This window comes from Pseudomassariella vexata (genome assembly GCF_002105095.1).
Source record: "Pseudomassariella vexata strain CBS 129021 chromosome Unknown BCR38scaffold_9, whole genome shotgun sequence".
NCBI classification, from domain to species: domain Eukaryota; kingdom Fungi; phylum Ascomycota; class Sordariomycetes; order Amphisphaeriales; family Pseudomassariaceae; genus Pseudomassariella; species Pseudomassariella vexata.
Genome location: NW_024467964.1, coordinates 1,208,200 through 1,231,464, shown reverse-complemented (window position 1 = coordinate 1,231,464; position 23,265 = coordinate 1,208,200). Strand labels below are relative to the sequence as shown.

General features: G+C 51.2%; 9 protein-coding genes across 9 annotated transcripts; 4 read left to right on the top strand and 5 right to left on the bottom strand.

The window, feature by feature from the left end:
- Positions 1–316: 316 nt before the first annotated feature.
- BCR38DRAFT_525408 (uncharacterized protein) lies at positions 317–2,289 on the bottom strand. The gene is made up of 2 exons (XM_040865321.1): positions 1,805–2,289; positions 317–1,746 (listed from the first exon to the last, which is right to left on the bottom strand). The coding sequence occupies exons 1-2, from the start codon at positions 2,004–2,006 to the stop codon at positions 455–457; spliced, it is 1,494 nt and encodes a 497-aa protein (XP_040714246.1). The 5' UTR covers positions 2,007–2,289; the 3' UTR covers positions 317–454.
- Positions 2,290–3,566: 1,277 nt separating this feature from the next.
- On the bottom strand, positions 3,567–5,460 carry BCR38DRAFT_345821 (uncharacterized protein; the record flags this gene model as incomplete). The annotated part of the gene is made up of 2 exons (XM_040856211.1): positions 3,567–3,662; positions 3,763–5,460. The coding sequence occupies 2 exons, from the start codon at positions 5,458–5,460 to the stop codon at positions 3,567–3,569; spliced, it is 1,794 nt and encodes a 597-aa protein (XP_040714245.1).
- A 2,533-nt stretch (positions 5,461–7,993) lies between these two features.
- On the top strand, positions 7,994–9,656 carry BCR38DRAFT_438397 (uncharacterized protein). The gene has a single exon (XM_040860583.1). The coding sequence runs from the start codon at positions 8,257–8,259 to the stop codon at positions 9,511–9,513; it is 1,257 nt and encodes a 418-aa protein (XP_040714244.1). The 5' UTR covers positions 7,994–8,256; the 3' UTR covers positions 9,514–9,656.
- Positions 9,657–11,226: 1,570 nt separating this feature from the next.
- Positions 11,227–11,911, top strand: BCR38DRAFT_239336 (uncharacterized protein). Its single transcript, XM_040854379.1, has one exon. It carries the CDS (start codon positions 11,350–11,352, stop codon positions 11,731–11,733), a length of 384 nt encoding a protein of 127 aa, XP_040714243.1. The 5' UTR covers positions 11,227–11,349; the 3' UTR covers positions 11,734–11,911.
- Positions 11,912–13,594: 1,683 nt separating this feature from the next.
- On the top strand, positions 13,595–14,770 carry BCR38DRAFT_486664 (esterase/lipase; the record flags this gene model as incomplete). Its single annotated transcript, XM_040864060.1, has 1 exon — positions 13,595–14,770. The coding sequence occupies one exon, from the start codon at positions 13,595–13,597 to the stop codon at positions 14,768–14,770; it is 1,176 nt and encodes a 391-aa protein (XP_040714242.1).
- Positions 14,771–15,085: 315 nt separating this feature from the next.
- On the bottom strand, positions 15,086–17,363 carry BCR38DRAFT_486663 (breast cancer protein; the record flags this gene model as incomplete). Its single annotated transcript, XM_040864059.1, has 2 exons — positions 15,086–15,398; positions 15,451–17,363. The coding sequence occupies 2 exons, from the start codon at positions 17,361–17,363 to the stop codon at positions 15,086–15,088; spliced, it is 2,226 nt and encodes a 741-aa protein (XP_040714241.1).
- A 1,027-nt stretch (positions 17,364–18,390) lies between these two features.
- BCR38DRAFT_486662 (DSS1/SEM1 family-domain-containing protein) lies at positions 18,391–18,975 on the top strand (the record flags this gene model as incomplete). The annotated part of the gene is made up of 3 exons (XM_040864058.1): positions 18,391–18,520; positions 18,646–18,757; positions 18,936–18,975. The coding sequence occupies 3 exons, from the start codon at positions 18,391–18,393 to the stop codon at positions 18,973–18,975; spliced, it is 282 nt and encodes a 93-aa protein (XP_040714240.1).
- Positions 18,976–19,470: 495 nt separating this feature from the next.
- Positions 19,471–20,917, bottom strand: BCR38DRAFT_410822 (phosphoglycerate kinase-like protein; the record flags this gene model as incomplete). Its single annotated transcript, XM_040858513.1, has 3 exons — positions 19,471–20,237; positions 20,308–20,728; positions 20,852–20,917. The coding sequence occupies 3 exons, from the start codon at positions 20,915–20,917 to the stop codon at positions 19,471–19,473; spliced, it is 1,254 nt and encodes a 417-aa protein (XP_040714239.1).
- Positions 20,918–21,640: 723 nt separating this feature from the next.
- Positions 21,641–22,727, bottom strand: BCR38DRAFT_346612 (uncharacterized protein; the record flags this gene model as incomplete). Its single annotated transcript, XM_040856263.1, has 4 exons — positions 21,641–21,760; positions 21,821–22,365; positions 22,432–22,522; positions 22,659–22,727. 4 exons carry the CDS (start codon positions 22,725–22,727, stop codon positions 21,641–21,643), a joined length of 825 nt encoding a protein of 274 aa, XP_040714238.1.
- Between the last annotated feature and the right edge of the window lie 538 nt (positions 22,728–23,265).

The window sequence follows — 23,265 nt, the reverse complement described above, 5'->3', positions numbered from 1 at the left end:
ATCAAGTCAATATTCCACTTGGGAATGCTGGCGGCTGAACGGCGTCCAGACAGAGCCGTCCGGGGATTCATCACAACGCCATTCATGACGCTTTTGAGTCTGGACAACATGTGCCGGCTACAAAGTGTGACATGTCATCATTCCATAGGTTGAAGTGGCCAAATTTTTGCATGCGGCATCCGAAAAGTACAGGATCTATGATAATGCTTCTCCTATGCAATAACACCTGATGATGACGGAGGGATGGTTCCTGTACCACGTCCGAGGTTTCATAACTGATGCCTATGCCATATCGGCTTAGGCCAGTTCGACAGGCGGAGTCATCGGGTTTCCCTTGGAAGCGACTTATAGACGCATTATTAGACGGGGTATCAGGAGCTGAGATCTACATAGTCCAATTGTCAAGTCGTCATCGTACAGTACTCTCTACAGGTCCACCCATCAACCCCTTTCTTCACGACCAATCCCCACTCAACTCCAACTTCTTACCTTCCCTCTCCGACCTCGAAATACTATCTAGCGACCACGGTGTCGGCTCATAACCAGGCGGCGTGTTCGTATTAACAAAAGCTGGCCTGCCCTCTTCCAGACTTGCAGCAGCGGCAGCGTAGTTCTCCCTAGCATACTCCTCCGGGTCCAGCTGCCAAACCCATTTCGGCACCTTGGGCGCTATGGCCGAAGGATCGATTGTCGCTTCGCTAAAATCTCGCTTATAGTAGTTCTCGGCGTTGAAAACCCCTAGATACTGCGCACACGACACCCGGTCGGCGCGCAGGAGATTGTGCGTCTTGACCGCTGTGGGAATACTGTCTTTGCCTGCTTGGGCTAGACACTCGGCGATGGTGATGGCGTCCTCGATAGCTTGTGTTGCCCCGTTTCCCGAAGTAGGCAAGAATGAATGAGCAGCATCTCCGATTTGCAGGATCCGACAGCCTGGGGCGTGGACACGAGGGGCTGGATCGCGGTGCATCAGGGGCCAGCCAATGATGTGGTTCGGTGGTGTTATCTTAACCAGAGCTTTGAATGGCTCGCCCCAGCCGGGCGTCTCGTCGATGACTTTTAATACAGCTTCGCTGGTCACGGTGTGGTGCCACGACTCCTTCGTTAATTGCTCCCCTCGCTCGCGGAAGGCCAGTGCCCAGATCACCTGTCCGTTCTCACTGTTCTTATCGACGTAACTTAGTATCACGGCGTGCGTATTCGGTCCAATCCAAGCTTGCTGCACTGGATGTTTGTCCTCGTATAGTCCAAAGTACTCTCGGACAAGCTCGTTAGCTAATGCCAACTCAAGAGGCAGCACCGCTCTAAACAAGCTCAAGCCAGATGGTTTGCATTTGGTCTGGCCACCAAGTTTCTGTGAATGCGAGTGTAGCCCGTCGGCGGCGATGACCAGATCTACTTCTGCGTGTTCGCTATCATCCGTGACTACACCTCCAACACCACGACCGACATCTTCATAGTACTCGACCACACGCTTGCCGAAGGTGACATCGATGCCAAACCGTTGCACCTGGTGGTACAACATGGCGTGATATAAGGGTCGTAGCTGCGTCACCATCGGGATCTCGTCATCCCTAACTGCCTTGACCATTGACTTGAAGGGGAAGGCTTTACCTATGTCCTCTCCGGTCCACTTGCGGAATCGCATCCACTTGGTGTTCAGCGAGATTTCGTCCAGCTCGCGTTGCATGGCGGGATAATGGCGCATGATCTTGCGTGCGCTGAGGCCGATGGTGAACATATCACCTAGATATTAACGTTGGAAATGGTTCGAATTCCTCGCGAAGATACGGGATCAACATACCACCAGCGCTTGCAGTCTTTGATTTCTCAAAAATGCGCACCGAATGGCCTTTTCGATGACACTCGAGTGCGGCCATCAGACCACCAACACCGGCGCCAACGATGAGGACGGCAATGCCAGATGGTGAACTGCAAGGGACTTTATCGTTGTCTAGCTCCGTGCTCGGCTTGCCGACTCCAATTGTACGAGTAAACGTCGCCATTGTTACTGTGGATTACTCGTTGAATGATTTGGGCAATATTTCCGCGACAGGTTGCGAGTCGTGACATCCCATCCAATATCTATCAATACTGCCAGAAACAACCAATACTTAATTGGCTTACAAAATATTCGCGTCATCGGTGCTCATCCGAACTCGATTTTACACAAGAACCCGGCATATGGTTTTTACGCGGATTGGGAACCAACCAGGCAGAGACATTCTTGCCGAAATCAGATTAACTCCCAACACGACTCAGGTAAATGAAGGGAGGGCTACAGATCACTATCCCGGCACCTGTCGGAGCAACGGAGCCAACGGCCGTTTCAGAGGATGGGCGGCGCTTGACGGCTTTTCGGTCCCGAGTTCACGCTCCATCAACCCGCGGCACCATTGTGATCTATATATTTAGTCCGACCCTTTTCACCGCTTCATATCACCACGAAAGACCAGGCAGTTTAAGTTTCCTTCCTCGTTACCATGACCGGTGTCATGAACTAACATGGTGAGATCAGGCTGGGCCTCAAAAGATGCTACGTTGCTGCCGTTCACTTCTGATGGCGATGAAAAGAACGCCGATTGCGCGTGCTCATCTACGACAGAAACCTACGATTGGCCGCAGCGAGGGCTTTGCAACACCGGAAAATCCGGTTTATCATGATGCTTGCTTCCATAGTATGTATCTGGGAGAGCAGCAGCACAGTTCATTTAGGGGTCGCGCCGGTATCTCGCGCCGAAAGTGTGTGTAACTAGTGGATTCGGCACGACATGGTGCATTTGCATTGCTGATGTACACGAATCATAAGGGCCGGTACGACAGGGTACTAGCGTAGTCTACTTATTTAATGCAATGTATGCGATTCTTTCTGGGAGTCAAAGACTGCATGCAAGTCGCGTTAGGTGATTATGGAAGAGCCGGCTGTTTACCTCACCATGTCAGACAGGGTTGGCTCTTTCATACCCTATGGATTCGCGGATGGAAAACACACTTGCATGGATGAGTTGCTGGCATAGGATTGTACTGGGATCATACCCCAGAGCTGTCGTATTGCAGCGAGGCTAGACAGTACCGCATGCCTCCTGACGGTGGCACATGCTAGCTGAAGGATATCTATCTACTATACAACACTCGGTGGCTTGCCTCCAATGTGACATCGAGGTCCGATATCAGAAACATTGCACGTATCAAGCAACGTTTACCCCTCAGACTCTCCTGCAATCAATGAAGGTGTCCGTCACCAGAAGCCCTTGATTGGCCATGGCACTAAGTAACAGAAATCAACAGAAATCGAGTACGCCCATACACCGTATTTCCGTCCGAAACGCCGTAGCCTTCATATTGGTCTACGATCCGAGACCGTTTTCCTGGGTCTGAAGCCAACTTGTAGTAGCCGGAAGAGATGCTGACGTGTCAACACGAAGACCTCCCGCCTCATCAATAGTCAAACTGGTCGCATCCGTAGGTTTCCGCTCGTCTTGACGGAAGCCGCCACTTCTTGGCGTCGTGTTTCGCAATCCGCGCCTTCTAGCAACATTCGCATCTAGTTGTTCCTTCCCTGGCACCTAGACTGGACGGGGATCGTTCAGATGCAGATTGTGGCTCCATCTGGGCAGTTTCTTGTTTTGCTCGTACGAGCGGCCGCAGTTGGCGCAAAGAGACTAGGTTCATGTTAATATCAAACTTGCCCGCCGCGAGACAGAGGAAGAAAAAACGACAGAAAAAAAGGGGGGATGGGGGAGGGGGGCAGATCAATCTTACCCTCGGCCCATACGGGCCATTGCGGACTGCCCACACACTGGTGCCCCAAATCCAGCAATGTCGGCAGCGCCAACTGAGTCTCTCCTGGTCAGTAAGAGAGCCAATGCCACCTCCACCATATCCGGCGTCGGGTGTTCCTCTTCCTCCTGGCGTGCCAGATCGGCCAAGCGGACTCAGACTCCTAAATCTGCGCTTCTTCTTCGACCTTTCGCCACGGCCCATTCGCTCTTCCTCCACCTCGACGCCAACACCGACACCACCGAGCGGTATGCCACCGAACATGCCGGCATTGCTGCTGAATCGTGCCGTTTCGCGACGAAGCCGACGGATTTGTCGCTCACGGTCGCCCTCTCGCTTCTCCATTTCCTCCTTGGACAGCAGCTCCGTCTTGGGCTCCCACTCATCCGCCAGGTGTTCGGGGTCATATCGCCATCCGGCATCTGCGCCATGAGCAGCGTCGTTGGGAAGCTCGGCGCCCATGGCGCCCCAGCCAGCCACCAGGCCACCAGACTCGCATGCTTCCTTCTTCAGGCGCAGTACGGCCTCGTATATAGCATGCGTAAGGGCGGGGACCCATTCTCCAGCAAGTCCCAGATCAGAGCAAGTGATCTTTGCGAATGATTCTGCCGTTCCTGGTGGGTGTAACAATGACCACTCGAACTTGTCGGTGTAGAGATACGACGCGAGATTGATGTTGATGGTGACTATGCATCGGTATGTGTCGTCAGGGCTGGAATCATGCGACTCAATGGGGAGAGGCGTCGCACTGGCGGTAACTTCGGCGGCTTGTGACGTAGGAACCTTGTCTGGTGTATCTAAGCCAGTGCGCAACGGCGTGCCAGAACCACCGGGCATTGACGAGGGCATCGGTGTGGCGGGAGTCGCAGGACTATTGCGGTACGACGAGGGCAAAGCTGCGGGTGCAGCTGCTGAAGCGTTCCCGTTAGGGGCGGCGTTGGTATCCTCAGAGTGGAAAAGAGGATGTAGAGCGACACCAGCGTACTCCTCCAGCTGGGTGCGAATTTGCCTGCTGATCTCACTGGCAATTGATGCTTGGTTGGGAAGATCCAAGTCTTGCACCAGTATTAAGGCAAACTGATCAGTGGTCATGATCGTCTCATGAAGATTCCACAGAAAAATGTCTCTCAATTTGTACGGTGTTGTCGTCTCCCCGCTGTGGTAGAGTCTTGGGTCCATGTTCGTGCCGGGCTGTTGGAAGCCTCTCGGGAGGGGAAAAGCGGGAGAAGGGTTGAACGAAGGAATGTCGACGTCGATTCGTATGGGAATCAGCGTCACAGGTATCACAGCCTGGGCTTGGGCGTTAAGATCCGACCGTGGTTTATTCTGCTTCAGCATCCAATCTGCTCGCCAGATGCCTGGAAGGTCTACTGGTTCGTCCGTCTCCTTGCCAACCTTATCACTCGCGTCTGCTCTCGAGCCGCTGTCGTCGCGTCTCAGACTGCGCAAGCCGGTGGGACGTCTTCTGCCATCATCGTCGTCATCATCTTCATAGTCATAGCCGTCCTCGGCGTAATTAATGACCGTGGTACCACGTTTCGTTGTTCGCGATTGCGGTCCGGTGGGGATGGTCGAGATGACGGGTGTGAGGAGGGCATTATTGTAGACGCGCAATCGAGGCGCATATTGCGACGTATAGCTTTGCGCCCCGACAGGTTGATGAGAGACTCGGGTCTCCATGGTCGTTGCAAGTTGTCGAGCCTCACTTCATGCTGCTTTGGCAAGGGAGGAGGGAGTTGCGACAGGGCGCCGATGGGACTTCCCAGCTGGCGGGTCGTCCAGTTTCCAACAGGATCCAATGGCGCGGGTGCAACCTGTATAGAGAAGCTAGGCGCTACGCCGGGGCTTTTTCTGTGCGAAATATGTTGACAGAGTGGATGAAGAAGGCGGGTTTGAGAGTTTGGGCGTCTCGTTGCATGGGCCAGCTAAGGTCTCGAAGCTGTTCAGTCAATTCCACCTTGCACCGCGTTCCACGCAAAATTTCCAGCTTCAGTTAGGAGGACGGACCAGGACGCGGTCTTCACGTGATTGAATGGCTCGTGCACCATCAGGTATTGGTTAGTTTTGATGCGTCCCTGAATTCATTTGCATTAACCCAACTCGCTCATGCCACCGTGCCTTCCCTCACATGTACTAGATCGTGTCAATTGAGGCTTGCGATGAGACTTGGTGGTTTGAGGGCCCCATGTGCTCCGTGGACAAATTGACCTTGTGCACCACAATCTGCAGTATCTTGGTACCTGACGCCTTATTGCCGGTGGTTTGGAACCTCTCACACATTCCCCCAATCAAGTGCCTGATATTCCTGGTGTTGGCCTCCTGGCTTTCTCGTGCTGCTCGGGGCTTTTCGTCACCATGTCTCCTCCGTTCGCCCCAAAATAGTCAAAGTTCTTCGAGTCAATGCTGAAAGCACTGATACCATTGAAAAACAGATGTCTTGGAATACAAGCATGAAGACTAAAAATTGAGCTGCTGCTACGTAAGCGAGACTGAGATCTCACACTACCAGCCAGGATGCATGAGCCCTGAGTGGTGCCAGCCGCCTTGGGCCTGGTTGGGCCTGGTTGGGCCTCGGTCGGTAGGCTGCTTGGGAAGAAGAAGCTTCAGATTTCTCGCGAGTGAGAGAATTTATACTTGGGAACTCAGTGCTGACAAAGCTCTTCTCTTGCGTCATGGACTCCTGGGTCGAAGGCTGAAACTAGAAGAGCATGCAGGCACAGGAGTAGAGGTGGAATGGAAGGCATGAGTGGTGCTGATGACTTCATGCAAGAAGCCGCGTTCAAATGGTCCCACACACACTGAGAACCTTCTAGGCAAGAAACTAGAACTAAGTTTCTTATATAGCATACGAAAGGAAGCATAACTGTCAATAAGGAAGGTCCAATACCGAGAACTTAGTGTCAGTTGTAGGATACACCAAGATGCCATGTGATGTGTTGCAAAGGGCGACCCTTGCCTCCGAATCTGCATGCAGGAACACAGGCACAATTCCCATTTACTCATTATCGGTCCATCAGGTCCGTGTAGATCAATGGATTGCTTCGGTGGATACTTGCCATTCTGCTATTTACACGAGGTCTGTATCGACTTACTCAACATATGCCAGATTCACGTCCATCTAGATTCGCCTATACTCTTGTCACATGACGTACACCGCCATTTATGACTTTTGATTAGTTGCTTGGGTATTAGAATCTGGAGCCCAGTCAGTGGAAAGACCTCAGTGTACCGCCTTTCAGTACTGATTAAACTACAACAGAGCTTGCAGTCTCTGCGCGTCCTTTTTAGAAAGACTCCGCGTAGATGGTCATTGTGAGTTCCTTGGTGAAGCATATGTACCTATTTGTTGGGAGGTCCAGAATCTCGCTGCGAACATGAGAAATCTACAGTTGGGAAAAATCTTGGTTGGGATGCATAATACTATCCAAGTCAATGACATACATTCTGAACCGCCTTGTGAGATGCCAGGATATAACCCAGTATCCAACATCCAGGAGTAGAAATTGTACGCAGACACCGAAAGAAACCAGGGATTCGACAATATCTTGAAATGCTAGATATGGTTGTTCACGGTTCGGCGCCCACTTCATTTATCCTTTGCCAAATTTTAGACATGCGCCGCATTAGCCTTTGCAAATTTCGTACGCTAATCACTAGTCGCAAGTGGCTTCTATATAAACATACTACTGGATAATGGAAATGTACCGGTATTAACCTATTGGACAGCGAAAGGTCATGATCAAAACGGCCAGGGAAGGAGACTGCGAAGGAGTGGTAATATGATAATAAATCAATGGCAATCAACTGGAGAATTCTTCCTACCCCAGACGTAATCTTGGTTCAATAGATAGATCCTCGCCGCAGATGCTACGGCACCGACGCGAGTATGTCGTTGCAGTATCTAGGTTTGAGCCAGAGTGACTTGAGAGACAGGTGAGTTTGTAGCATCCATTGTCCTCGAATTTCTTTATATCGACAAATTTTGAGGACGAGGACTGCTTGCTTCCTAGTGATCATTCCTTTCATGGCTAGATCTGTGTCTTGCCTGCCTCGAAGGAGATTATTGAGAACCCAAGACCAGAGTTTGTCCGCTGATGGACTGATGCTCACATCATAATCAGCTTCTGGTCTAGTGTTCCAAGTATCTATGTAACTGTCAGGGCAAGTTCCGAGTTAGACGGAACATACCGTTTGCACATTATTCAACATGCAACAAACCGCTACGGATGACTTGGCTATCAGCAGCCCCCGCATAGGCACGGCCTTTCGCCCATTTAAGGATAACATCCCTCCACTCCCCGGACTTCCACAACTCTGGCGAGAACCTCAAAGAATTATGTTTAACTACGTTGTATGGCTGTGCTCAACGTACTCGAGTAACTCTGTGGTTGACCTATAAATTGCACATCCTCTTCACAATTGTAGCTCACCGCACTAATCTCCCACTTCCTCGGCAAGCAGAAACTCACTTTCAGCATGGCCGAAATCCCTGTCATCCAAGTGCTCAACAAGGAGCATTACTTTGCGCAGAAGCTCGTCTCACTACCAAATGAAGTGCCCTACTCAGACCTCGCCCCATCCTCCCTCCGCCTAAAGACCAAGGTCCTCAGTCTCACAAGCAACAATCTGACCTACACCAAACTGGGCTTTCTCCTCAACTTATGGGACGTCCATCCCCTACCACCTACCACACCGGCCCCTTACAACGATGCCTCCAAATATGGGCTCATCAACGCCTGGGGCTACATGGAAGTCCTGGAATCTACGCATCCGTCTGTGGAAAAGGGGTCTTACCTCTGGGGCTACGTTCCCATCGGCACGCTAGCCCAGGATCTCGAGGTCAAGAATGCAAACGTAGCCGGGCAGGTTCTGGTCACGAGTGAGTATAGAAAGCATATCATGCCTATTTACAACCGCTACCTTGTCATTTCTCCGTCGGCGGGCCTCGCGGAGGAGATTGAGAAGAAAACCAACAGTCCCGCGTATGAAGCCCTCGTGAGAATCATGTTTGAGACGGCGTACCTTATGAATCGCTTTGCTATGCCGGGAGACTCCAAGGAACTCGTGCATCCGGGTATGGACCCCCGGATACCGTGGGAACCGGAGACGGCGGATCTGTCAGGTGCTACGGTGATCTGCTTCGCGCCGGGCAGTAAGGTGGGGATGTGTTTTGCACATCAACTTAAGCAGAACAGGCCAAGGGCCAAACCCGTGCGGGTTGTGGCGGCCACGAGCGAGGTTTCGCAACCATTTGTGGAGGAAACCAGCCTGTACGACGAAATTGTTCTAAGCACCTCCTCACCGACCGAGTTTCTCTCCAAGCTCGGCGTCCAGTCGGGAGACAAGGTCGTACTTATCGACTTTGGTGGGCGGGGCAAAGTCGGGGCTCGCTGGACAACGGAGATCAAGGAGGCAGGCTACAGCAACTTGCTCCAGGTCGGCATCGGTCAAGAGATTTCCGAGACGTCCCAAGCGGATGTGTTGGAGCTTTTCAGTACCGGAAACCCCAGCATGTTGATGAACGCCAATGATATGCGCAACCGTGCCATGGAATTGGTTGGGGAGAAAGAATACTTCGATGAATTGAACGAGGCATGGTTGGAGCTCAAGAAGCAGGGCTTCAAGGGGTTCCAAGTCAACTGGGGCGAGGGGATGGAAGCTGTCGAGAAGGGATGGGATAGCATCTGTAAGAGTGAGATAAAAACTAGCGTAGGTTTGGCGTATAAGCTGTAGGAATTCAATTGTCTTTACAGGGGTAACAACAGTGTAATCTACGGACATCACAATCAAGGAAAGGGGTAACGTGAATGTACACCGAGCTGGCCACCCTTACATAACCTCGCATAGAAATTTTACGATAGTAAAACCACAACGCCGTAAATCAATTGAAACTACTCTGAATCTTCCTCTCCAGAAGATGGCAATGCGATCTTACAAGTTCGCGCATTATGCCCAGTCCCGTTGCAAATACCACAGCGCCTCGGACGCGTTTTTACGCGTTTGGAGGGTGCTTCGGGGGACTTGGTACGTTTTTGCCGCTTGTCGGAGACTAAGTTTTTGGTCATTTTTGAGAGCTTGAAGGGCTAGCATTAAGTCTGCTTCGTTATATGACTTTGCCATAATTGGTTGTTGAGAAAATCAAACATTAAGTTGGCCGGTCGCGTTGGCGCATGAAAGTGGCCAGCTCGGTGTACATTCACGTTATCTTGACATCATTAGTAATAAAAGTTCAAGACATCAACCACGATATGGATAACATTACATAACTACATAATCCTGGCTTCTTTCTGTGTCGATGGTCACCAGCTGAATTCAACCGCGATGGTCGGAGGAGGGATTCCCGACACTAAAGTGCCGAGTTTGAGATATGAACCCCTCATCATATGACATAGACTAGGGTATCGAGTTCGAAGATGAACTGCATTGGCGAGTGATGGGGTTTTATGTATCGTGAAGAAGGTGGCCAGTCTCATGAATAAGGACATCAACGGCTTGGGCTGATTACTTCTTGACCGCTATCTTGGATGGAATCGCAGCATAAATAAATCTCATACTTGTGCAAGCTCCGCAATAAGTTTTGTGACTTTTGTGACCAGGAAAACAGTACGGGCGACGTTGTGTGGCTCTGGAATATCCCTTACTGTCAGAAACTGTATTCTCTGACAATATTATACCCACTAGAGTCTCACAGGACTCTGAGTGACTGGTAGCCACCGGCGTACTGAGTTTGTATATTACATGTGATGGTGTCAATACCGGGCGAGTTCAACTTCATCGCCAAATCCCGACGCTGAAATCCGATGGAATTTTGTTGTAAGTGAAGGCTTACCTTTAGAATTAGGTTCGCGGAATCCATTCACGCGATATCCAAACTAATGGCGGCAATTTAGTATACTCACAACTTATAAAGTGTCACCTACCACTCAAACGGTTAATATTCGTTATTTTGATTCGGATTTTGATTTTGGATCTTGCTAACCCCCTTTTTTGTATTACCATCGACTCTTGTGAACTTGGCACATTAGGGTGTCTCATGAGTCAATTGCTGGTTGCTGATACAGGTACTGTGAAAGGGATATGGTGTTGTCAGTGTTGCCTAAAGTGACAACATGACAGAACACTACCAAACACAACTTTGCGAATACGGGTTTTTCATAGATCATCACACAACTGTGTCAAAAGATTGGCCCAAATCGTGTGAAACATTGACCGCTATAGTGGCGTCCTCGTTAAACTATTCTGTCAGATCTGTAGGCGCACTTCTAGCGCCACATTACCCAACCAACCTGAGAGGCGATTATGCAGGTGTTCCTCCGCCATGTTGCATCGGGAGATTCTGCCATTGAAATCATACCAGTAGGGTGTTATGAAAGGATTCACAGGCTCGGATAATCTCGCTAGCGAACGGAACCCGGGAGGAATACGAGCCACATATCTACTTCATATATTCGCATCAAGCACTGCTTGCTTACTGTCAGCCAACCTCATCCATTTGCTCAACTTTACTCGAGCCCTTCCAGCACAGAACCATACACCACTCACATAAAACAATAACAAATTGACTTTTCCATGATGCGCATCTCAGACTTCCTCCAAATCACCTTCTGCCTCCTCCCCACGGCCCTCGCCCAATGGCCTTCCTGTGACCCATCCTGCGTCACATGCGGTCTTACCTGCGATAAAGGATGCGCAGCTCCTTTGGACATGAGCATTTGTAACAATTGTCTCTACTGCCGACGCGAGAGTTCATCCTGCAGCTTCTTTGAACTCGGCTACGAAGACCCCAACGACCCGAACCTGTGCGAGCTGTGCGCCAACTCCTGTTACTGCAAACTTGGCGCTATTTGCTACGATGGGCTGCCGGCGGGGACTGCGACCGCGTCGGCTGCACCCACGGCGGAGTTGGGAGCCCGGATGCCACAGAAGGGGCGTCGGGATTTGTTTGGGCATTAAGAGGAGGGGAAGTGAGGAGTGAGAGAGGGATAATTGACATCATGGATTAGTTTAGGAGAAAACAATTTCTTTGTGGTGTGCACCGTGGCAGTGGTTCATGTCATGTCGTTGAGATATAAATACACGATTCAAACGTCGAAACCTCTTGTGTTAGATGTCCGGGAAACATGGGGAGCTAGACACTCCATCTCACCTCGCGCTTTCTCGAGCTGAATTTGTAGAGTTTATCAGATACCTTTGAGTTAGCTGCCGCAATGTGACGGTGCGGTTGCACTTGCCACTTGCAGGGAGATCTTGGTCGTTCATACTCTTCCACACCCCTATCTCAAGGTTTCCAGTTTAGGAGGAATACAACATGCCTTTGGAAATAATCTCATTAAAGCTGAAATATACAGCAAACGTGGTGGCTAAGGACCACACAGAAGCATCTCAAGCCTATAATGGGACAAGGGCTCATCTGAGCAATTACACCAAACTGTCAAGTGTAAAGAAATTGCCTCGGGCTTGTTCGAAGGAACTTCGACCTGTAACTAGAACAAAACAAGCCGGGTTGAATTAGCGTGATGTATGAAACTTCTACTCTAGGTGCCTATCACAAATTGCAAATCTGAAGTTGGCAAACAGCAAAGGGGTTAATAATAAAATAGAAGTTGCATACCGGCACGCAATCATTTTAGAACCTCAGACCCATCCTCTCATTGAGTATCTGAGCACCTCAAAGACGAATTTATTGTATTTATGTACTTGAGCAGTCTTCGGGCGTTTCAAGATTGGTTGAGAATAACGCTAATGAGAGAAAAATTTACAACTGTGACTCTCACAACGAGCTCCAGAGAACAACTCTATAGTTGGCGTCCTAGGCCTCGGCGATCTACAAGGTTTAGGCCAAGCATAGATAACTAAGACGCACACGATGTCCCGCAGTCTCCATTCACCACCCCCAACCGATGATCGGACGAGGCGATATCCCCATGCGCTACCAGCTCCGTGGGATCTTCTTCTTCGTCCAATGGTCTTTCAAGGCGTTCATCTCGCCGAAAGACGATGGAGACCAATTCCGACACCAGTAGCGTCCTGTCAATCCACAAAGAGTCTCCCGGCCATCTCGATGGAGCAGAGCACTCTGGAGGAGGACGACCAACATTTGTCCAAGGTCTTTGGAGGAATGTTGGATGTCATCAGAAACAGCAATCAGGAGTTGGCAGGTAAACGATCCAAACTATGAGGCGGGGATAGACTATAAAGTGAAGAATAAGATGACACGCGGGTTCTGGCAAATAAAGATTGTGCAAAAGCTGTTATAGATAACCATGAATAGCGTTCCGAGAGCTATAATGGCTTTTGGGTGTTTTGTAAAGATTGAAATAGATGATTGATTGACCAGTTGTCTCTGTGAATGATTATCCTTTTTCCCAGAGCCACATATGCAATTAATCGGTTCTAATCGAATATTCATTCGCTGACTAACTCACTCCATGATCTTTTACAATGATTGACCGCTGATTGTTACCTGGATTATCAGTGAAGCGTGTAACCAAAAATGAGGGAATTGGCAATGCAGAGCATATTGTTACCCCCATATCGAGACACTCCCAGTCCAGTGATTCCCCTGAAACCCCGAAAGAGGCCAGCAATGTTGTTAATCTAATTCTTGGCTGAATCCTCAGGAAGAAGGGTCTTGACATCATGACGTAGGCCCCAAAAGCTCCCAAATTGGATCACTACTGCCATTATGTTGTAGGGTGAACTTCCCTATGGGTACTACCATTGAAATACTCGGCCTTTAAACATCGAAAGTTTCAATTTTTCTCGTCTCAGAAAATTGAATCGCGCTTCCAAGTTCATCACTACCGTCATCAACATGATCATCCTGCACGACCCAGACACCCTCCGCCACGAGGCGGCCGAGTTCGTCGGCGCGAAGCTCACTCCAGCTGTAGAAAGTCCCGACAGAATCAGGAACATCACCGAAGCACTCATAGCCTCCAACTATAAACTCCTATCGCTCTCCTCAACGGAAGAGGACAAAGCACAAACCCTCGAGATAGCTCATCTCACGCACGACAAGCAATACCTGCACCATGTCTCCTCCGCGCACTCACTGTGGCTATCGGCCGGCATTGTAGGTCCCCAAGAAAGCGTCCTACCCGAATGCTTCCCCTTCCCGCACTCAGTGACTTCGCAGCCTGGCCCAAGGCCACCAAAGGACGTCTTTGCTCGAGCAGGGTACTACGCCTTCGACCTATCATCGGGCATCATGCAGGAGAGCTGGACCTCGATCATCGCATCCGCTCACCTCGCCGCGCGTGCCGTCGAGATGATACATGTGCCTCATGACCAAGTCGCGGATGCAATTGGCACCTCTATCGCCCCACCCGGGTCTCAAGCCAAGGGCAAGACGGTGATAGCGTTGTGTCGTCCTCCAGGACACCACTGCGACGGCCGTCGGGCCGGTGGATACTGCTACATAAACAATGCCGCCGTGGCAGTAAGCGCCTTCCGAGCTGTCCAGTCCCAAGCCTCAGGCCAGCCCGTGTCTCCGAAAATCGCCGTCTTGGACCTTGACTTTCACCACGGTAACGGCACCCAGGAGATCTTCTACAACGACCCGGACGTCCTGTACGTCAGCATCCACGGTGAGGATGAGTTTCCGTACTATACGGGCTCGGTAGATGAGCGAGGGGGGCCGGATGCTGATGCTGTGGGGAAGAACGTCAACTTACCCCTCAGAACGGGGAGCTCGTTCTCCGAGTACATGAAATTGCTCACAGAGGGGCTGAAACACATCGTTAAGCATGATCCCATGTTTTTAGTTATCAGTATGGGGTTCGACACTTTTCGGCTTGACCCGTTGGGAAACTTCGCTATCGACACGGAAGACTATGCGGTTATGGCTCGAACAGTGAGGGACCAGCTGGCCGACGTACCAGCTGTGGTTCTGTTAGAGGGCGGGTATGTTGTTGAACACCTGGGTCCTAATTTCTTGGCTTTTCTTGGTGGTTGGGATTCTGGAGCGTCGTTGAAGATAACTCGGTAAAACAGGGGTACGGCATGAAGTAAACAAACCAGGCGGCTTACCGGTCTCTCACGAAAACGGTTCTTGAGACTGAGCCTCGATGGAAACGCAACCTGGCACTATATAGTCGCTATCGTTGCTATATAGCGCGCCATGACTCCAAATAACCTATGCTCCGTGTGCTCCCAACTCGGACTTTTACTCAATCATCCTTACAGACCATTCTCTATAGTATCCTGGGCCGACCCTCGGGAACGTCTATATGCCGATAATTTAAGCTATCCTCATTTGCAGAAAAGTTCAAGCCAGTCACTCCCTCCGACCTTTTTTCGCCTATCAAATGGCAGCCCAGCCTTGCTCCCGTCTGAACCATTTAAGCGTGTCCATGCCGGTCTGGACACGCATTCCGATCCGGATATCAAGTACAAAGCCCTCCCACTTGACCACTTTATCAAGCCAGTCATGACATTCGGCTGTCTTCTTCATCAGTTGGGCGTCTGCATCCTTGCCTTCGACGGAGTCGCGCGTGATGCCGGAGATCTTCAATTGCAACCTCTGATGTTGCACCTCGGCCCATGCTACAGCCGCCATTTCGTAATGAGCTGATGGCAGAGCATAGTCGTCCTTCGTCGGGCCTTTGAATACTAGTCTGTGTCGTGTCAGTAATATGCCGCAGAGAAGGAGAAGTGGCAAAAACTTACTTGTCGATGGTGACTACCCCTTCCAGCAAAGCCCGGGCTTCATCAGTCCGCCCCAAAGCTCGATAGATGGCAGACAGACATACATCCATCACCGCGCTCTCGTCTTTCTCCGCTTGTATTTTCTTACTCGCCTCCTCTGGTGCTGTGAGACGATGCCAGTTCAATGATCTCGATGCTAATTCCAGTTCAGGAGATCCCATCTTCTTGTACCCATTCAATAGGTACACCATTTCCTGCACGGTACTGGTCCCCACGGCATCAACAAAGTCAATTTTCAACTCTTTGCTCCGCTCCTCCCACTTTTGCACCTTGCGAGTAAAAAATTGGTCAAAGGGCAGCGGCCGAGCCATGAGTTTCTTCTTCCCCGCAACGGTGGAAGCCTTTCGAATCAACTCCTCGGCCCTTTTCTTGTGCCTTTGGATCTGAGCTTCGTCGTTAGTAGTGGAATGGTACGCGTTGCGATAGATCTCGACTTCGGCTACACCCGCCAAGAAATAGTAGAATGCGTGGCTCCAATCACTGAGCTCAATGCAGGCGAGGAAGTGGTCGCGCATTGCCGGGTAGTCTTGAACGAACATGGTGTCCAGAGACAGCTCGAAGTTGTTGAGAGCCTTGGTTTGACGCATCGGCGAATCGGTATTGCTGGTAAGGATCTTGATCGCCCCGTGGAGGTCGCGCGTATTCGATAGAGCGCGTGCTTCTTCAAGCCGCCACAATCTGGAATCGGGATATGTGGTTCGCATCTTCAGGAGAAGTTCGGCGCATCTTCGCCGAGGGTAACCGACAATCGCGCCGTTTTCAACATCCTCATCGGACGGGAGAATATCGGCGAAGCCGAGGAGGCCGTTGTAGAATCCCAGTAGCATGAGCCCAGCAACAGCAGCATTGATATTGTCGAAGCGTGTGCTTTGCCATAAAATCTTGATGCCGCGTTCACGATCACCCTTGAACCCAATCACGGATAGCAGACGCGAGAATGCTGGTGGAACCATGGAGATGAGGAGAAGCAGAATGCCGAAGCACATGCTTACCCCAGAGTGGATAAAAACATCGATGGGACTGCTGAAGATGTCCGAATCGGAACCATGATCAAATTGATGAGGTGGAGGTGAGGATTTGGGAGACGGGGTTTGTGTCTTCTCTGAGTTGATACTAAGTTCAGCCATCTTCTCCTCCGCTCCGGCCTGCTTCTGCAGATGACCCTGGTATTGCGGCGCTGGGGTATGAGTCCCAGATAGTGCCTCTGGAGCATCCACAAATTCCATATCGGAGTCTTCCGGTTTGTCGCCCTCATCCAGTATGCGCGTCGTCTTCTCCACTGGTTTCAACGCCGGCGGAAGCTGGTCCTGGGTCTGATTCGATTGCATCCCGCGCCTTTTCAGGAATTCAGCCTCTGCCGTCATAATTCCGTCGAGCGTGACGAACGCTTTTCGCAGCTTGTAAAACCCGCGGATTCCCTCCGTCAAGCTCTCATATAATACGGCCACGACAGCGCCCATCAACTGAGCTTCGGCATTTATCAGGGCAAATTCAGTGCCCGGCGGGTATATTTGACTCGCCCCGCTACCGTTCGCGGCAGCCTCCTTTTGAGCCTTCTTCATCTCATTCCAGGCGGCCGTCTCGCAGTCGTTCAGCCGATTGCTGGCCTCAGTCATGATATCCTTCTCAAAACCCAGGACGCTTTTCATGAAGGTCGTGAGGCCCATGCCCAGCGAATGAAATACCGAGTCCCCCTTCCTCAAACCCGCCTCAGCGCCCTCGATGTCGTCATTCATGATTTTTGAGGCGCTGGCCATGGCATCCTCAATCTGAGCCATTTCAGCCGCCATCAGGTCGACCTGCGAGCCAGCAGGGCTGGGATTGACACTCGCCCGGGGCGTTGAGCCTCGGAGCCAGGAGCCCAGTCTACTCATCGTGAATAATGAGAGACAGAACGGGAAAAAGTGGAAGGTGAAAAAGAAGTTGTCATTGGCGCTCTCTTGCCTCGTCAGCGTATGAAAAGGCCGCCACTAACTAATACATTCGCTAGTACTAGTGGCGGGGCAAAGATCAAGCCGAGACGGCCGATGCTGACTCGGCTGTTCCGAACAATGACTTGGAAGCTTTCCGACAGAAATGTATAGCGTTGCGGTATGGTGATGATGTCGATTTCCCAGGTCTTTATTGTAAAAGGAGCGGTTCTAAACCAGTAATTACACCATTTGAGTTTGAGCTGAGGTCCAGCAGTCAATTGACTCGAGCTGTCAGGGCCTTAGGAGATGGGATGACGTCTTTCAGCCAGTCTAGTCAGTCATCGAGCCAAGGCTATGTTCGAATTCAGCTCGGTCGACTAGGCAGTGTAGGGCCAAATAGAAACACACGAAAGTACCGTTCATTGGAGTGAAACGCAGTTTTTAGAGAAAGGAGAAAGGCCATGGAGAGAGGAAAAGAGATTGTGCTCGAGCTTGGTGAAAATAAAGAGAGGCTTAGAGTGAATAAATAGCGACTCGCTCAGCTGTTCAGATTGAACGCGCGGAGCTAACATCAGAATCGCCGGCGTATGAAGTAAGCGACGCGGAGTTACCACCACAGTTCCCTTGGCCAATAAACGAATCCATCACGGACAGTCGGGCAAATCTATTTGCGCAACTTCCTTTCCTGTCAATTGGTAAGTCGGAGCCTCGGGCCCGGTCTATCGCTTGGCCCGAGCGCCTTCGTTGTGCTTCCAGGCTTCAAACGTGCGTTGCCGTTCAAGTCCACACAATAGCTCCAGCCTCACCAACAGCCTTGCCTCATTACCACGTCCGTACAACTGCTGGTTCCGGAGACATTGGGCTGCCAGCTTCTCCATCGCAACCAACAATTCACTCGAAGCAACACGACAATCTACCAACCATCCTGTTCGATCCCCAGGCATAACTGACCTAACACACCCACACCCGACAACCAACATATCCCGTCATGGCGTCCGCATCTACACCAAAGCCGGCTGACAAGTCCACTAATGAGCCCAAGCACGACCAGCAAGCAGCGCAGAAGTCGGCAGCAGCTCTGGAGGAAGACGACGAGTTTGAGGATTTCCCCGTTGAAGGTACTTATTTCCCCCTCCCCGCCCTGTCCCTTCACTGGGTTCTTTCCGTTGCTTCCCTTTCGTCCGCGCCGCGACAGCTATATTATCCAAAGCCACGGGGCTATGATGCTAACACAGTCACGTAGATTGGCCCGCAGAAGAAACGGAAGCAGCAAAGGGCGATGGCACGACAGGACATCTGTGGGAAGAAAGCTGGGATGACGCCGATACTACGGATGATTTCTCGACCCAATTGCGGTGAGCGCCTCCCTACCTACGCTTCCCCATTTAGCATCTCTCCGCCTTGTCCTCGAACCATACCTGTTGGAGTCCTTTGATTCAATCCCGTCTTCGAACCACATACATTAGATGTCTTTCCGCTGCTACGCGCAAAACATTACTCCGTCATACGAATAAATACTGATAACTTTGATAGGGATGAGCTGAAGAAGGTGGATGCATCGAAGAAGCGGTAAAGGCTAACAAGAAAGGGAAAACTCTGGCAGATGGCACCCTTGTGAGATAAAAGACATTGGGATTGTACGTCAGGGACACGGACGTTATGCAGATGAACGGATTAATGCACCAGTATTTGAACAGTACTCCCGCCGGATTGTGATTTTGGAACAGCCTGCACAAATCTCTGCTGCTTGGTTCGACATCGTGACATGGAAACACCAGGCTTCTACGTAATTTAGCAATAATATACTTTGATTGGTAGATATTGACTTCACAATTATAGAGGACTTTGTGCACTATTTATGTTTGTTTTGTTCTAGGGTAGTGACGTAATACTGTTCACAGTGCATCGGCATCCAGCCCCTGTTCACTAGCCCGATTTACTTATTTTACTCTCAGTCCGGAGTCGTAACTTCCACGGAGGATTTTTGCATTGGGAACATACCGTACAGCCTCTTTGGTAATGTTGACTTACCGGCCCGGGCTTAAAGCTTCGCGATACCACCATGCATTTATTTGCTGCTCAGGGCGACAACACCGGGTAGAGCCTTGCCTTCCAGCAGCTCCAAGCTGGCACCTCCGCCCGTGCTGACGTGCGAGCACTTGTCCTCAGCACCATACTTGGCGGCGACTGTCGCGGTATCGCCACCGCCAATGATGCCGATGGCGCCCTTGGCGACGGCATCCGTGAAGGCATCGAGGGTGGCCTTGGTGCCGCCGGCGAACTTCTCAAACTCGAAGACACCTGCCGGGCCGTTCCACAGGATGGTCTGGGCCGAGCTGATAGCGTCCTGGTAGAGCTTAATGGACTCGGGGCCGCAGTCGAGACCCATCCAGCCGTCGGGGATGCCATCCTTGTCCGTGGCGGCGCCCGTGTTGGCATCCTTGTCGAACTTGTCTGCGGTCACATAGTCGACGGGGAGCACCACCTTGACGCCGTTCTTCTCGGCCTTCTTCATCAGGTCGCCGACCGTCTTGGAACCGGCCTCATCGAACAGCGAGTTGCCGATGTTCACGCCCTCGAGCGTCTTCTTGAACGTGAAGGCCATGCCGCCGCAGATGATGAGCGAGTTGACCTTGTCGAGCAAGTTGTCGATCAGCTGGATCTTGTCGGATACCTTGGCGCCGCCCAGGATAGCCAGGAACGGCCGCTTGGGCGACTCGAGTGCCTTGGCGAAGTAGTCTAACTCCTTCTTCATGAGGAAACCAGCGGCTTTTTGCGGCAGGTCAACACCGACCATGGAGGAATGTGCGCGGTGAGCTGTGCCGAAAGCATCGTCTGGGGTGGGGTCGGTCAGTCATGATCTCCTGAAACGAAACCGGACGACAAGAGTGAAAGGAGTACTCACTGACGTAAACATCTCCCAACGCAGTCAATCCCTTTCGGAACTCGTCAACCTTGGCCTTGTCCGCCTTGGTCTTGTTGCCATCCTTGTCCTTGGCACTGCCCTCCTCCTCAAGGTGGAAGCGCAGGTTCTCCAGCAGCACAACCTGACCGTTGTCTGCCTTGTTGACGATGGACTCGACCTCGGAGCCCACACAGTCGGGTGCGAACTCGACACTCTTGCCCAGCAGCTTCTCGAGCTCGGGGACCACGGGCTTCAGGCTGTACTTGGCGTTGGGTGCGCCATTGGGACGACCGAGGTGGGACATGAGGACGACAGCCTTTGCGCCATTCTCGATGGCATACTTGATGGTAGGCACGGCACCAGCGATACGCTGGTTGTTGGTGACCTTCTTATCGGCGTCGAGCGGGACATTGAAGTCGACCTGCGGAGTTGTTTGTTAACCATCTTCTATCGTAGGAACAGGATCGAGTGGACCGATTGACAGGACCCCGCAAAGGCATCTTGTCATATGGTCCATGAATGCATGTTGGGCTTGGAGGCTTACTCGGATCAGCACCCGCTTGCCCTTCAAGTCGACATCGGTGATAGATAGCTTGCTGGAGAGAGACATGTTGACAGCTTTTTTGATGCAATAACGTGGACAGTAAAACTAGGCTCGAGAATTGGAGACTTGAGGAGAATCAAGATATTTAAGAACTTTTCTGAGGTACTTCAGAAAAGGTGATGTGGTCTGTTGGGAAAAAAACACGCAAGACCGTGTTCGCTCTCGAGCTGTTTCTGCTAAGGAGGGGCAGAGTTTGGTGGGGTGAGAGCCTGTGACGTGACACGTAGGGACTAGCGTACAATGCGACTATTTTCGTCGTTCGACAACCCAACCCAGACCCGCGGCTTGCCCTGATAACAAGGTATACTCACGTTAGTTCCTGCGAGATAAGTCCGGAAAGTCGCATGATAAAGCCTTTTCTAGAGGGGCAGGTCGGACGTATATTCAGGATCTGTGTCCGACATCCTGCCCAGATAGGCGTGTCATGCCACATCACATGGTTCGAGGTCTTGGAGCAGTGCATCGTGTCAGCCAGTTACACAGCAACTTTTGCATGCAACGCAGTTTAATTGAATTGTTAGGTACAAAAGCATAACGCCGACCCCCCTATCGTCTGTTTAAAATAATGACATCCGAAACGCCGCGCATGTTCTGCTCACTTGTATGTACGTCGCGATGACAGGGTCGATAGCCAGTAACGTCCCCAACGTACAGTACGCCCTGAACCACATTGCTCTTCGGGCCCTGTTTTTGTGCCAATATCCTATCGTTTGGCAGTATTTCTTACACTCAATCCGAAAGACGGATATTGGGAGATCGTGGCGCAGCGTTGGCTTCCGGTCCTTCCTCGGACGCATTGGTGAGCGAGAGGTATGCCGTCCACGCAATACCAACTGTCGAGACGAAAGGCTGGAAAACTTGTTAATTACATTGAAGACTGTCCAGTTCAATCTAAATAGCAAAACTTACCAGCTGGAACTGCACAGGCATCAGCCTGAAGTTGACAATTTGCACTGCTGGCCAAACTACAAAGTTGGCCTTCAGTGTCGGCACGTACATATCTCTCAGCTTGTGTGCAACAGCTCGTCGTCCCCCTCCCTCAGCAATGGTCATGGCTGTGAAGAAACACGCGATACCGAACGGTGCAAAGATCAGCTGGTCGAAAGCAACTCGCTTCATCGCTGGTCCGAAGGCACTGTCCTTTGTGATTGGGAATGCGCGGGATAAGAAGCTAAACCACTTGAACTGTAGCGGAGCCATGGCGAAACCATAAGCCATGAATCGAGTCAAGCGCTCAAAATCGAAGGGCGGCGGCAGAGCTTTGGAGGCAGGAATCAGGTCACGGTCGTAGAGCGGGTTCTTGCTATCGAGCTCGTGGATTTCGAGGGCCAGAGAGTCGTCTTTGCCGACGCCACCCGGCTTGCGGAGTGCGCGCTGTCGAACGGATGTGATGGTTTGTGCGACAGTGTCGGCTATGCCACCCAGGACGGCGTTGGTCACCATCATGGTGAGGACTGAAAAGTGAGTTAGAGAGGGCCATCATAAACCGACCACAGCGAGACCACGGAGAGAAAACATACGGGGTCGCTCATCGTAGTAGGCGTTGAACCTCGACACCAGCCGAGCAACGATTGCCATCTCTATGAAGAAGATAATCGCATGGAGTAGAGGCTAGGTCGTGAGAATAGAGTCAGTCTCGATGAATAGAAGTAGATGGTGACGCTACGTTAACAGTGATGACAGGAATGGCCGGTTCTATGCTGTGCTGCTGAGAGCATGTGACAGAAACACAGAAACTCGAACGTACCACTCGATCAAAGATGAACTTGCTATTGATGGCCCTAACAAAGCGGCGGCGAGTGAGTTCCCAAGCCATTTTGGAAGGAGCTTTCGCGGGTCAAGCTGGGGAGAGGGTCCGTTTGATGGAGAGCAGGGTAATAGGTGATGAGTCGTGACGAAGTTTCTGGTAAAATCCCAAGGTTACGGTGGCTTTCCCACACTATGACGACAGATTGACCCGATCTTAGAATGGCGCCGTCGCGCAAGCTTCCTGTAGGATTCCAAAAACAGTCGCAATCTGCGCAGTTTTGGCAATACAAGTCTGCGAGTCTGCGGGCGAGCGTAGCAGGCAAGGACTTCCGGGCAAATGCAATCAACTGTCAATTGGAGAAGATGGCAGAACTGGCTGTTCGTGACATTTGCCGCGCGGAGAAGATGATAAAGCCGCCTATCCGCTGCTTGCGTGCTTACTGCTGCTGCGCCTCCAACTCATTTACGTGCAACTGATCGGCAATGGACTTCCGACCAATTGCAAACTGCTTAATGCATTTATCAGCGTAATATGTAGTTATCTGATATGTATAGCTGCACACAACTTCCTTCGCCAGAAACGACATCTATAATAGCGGTATAAC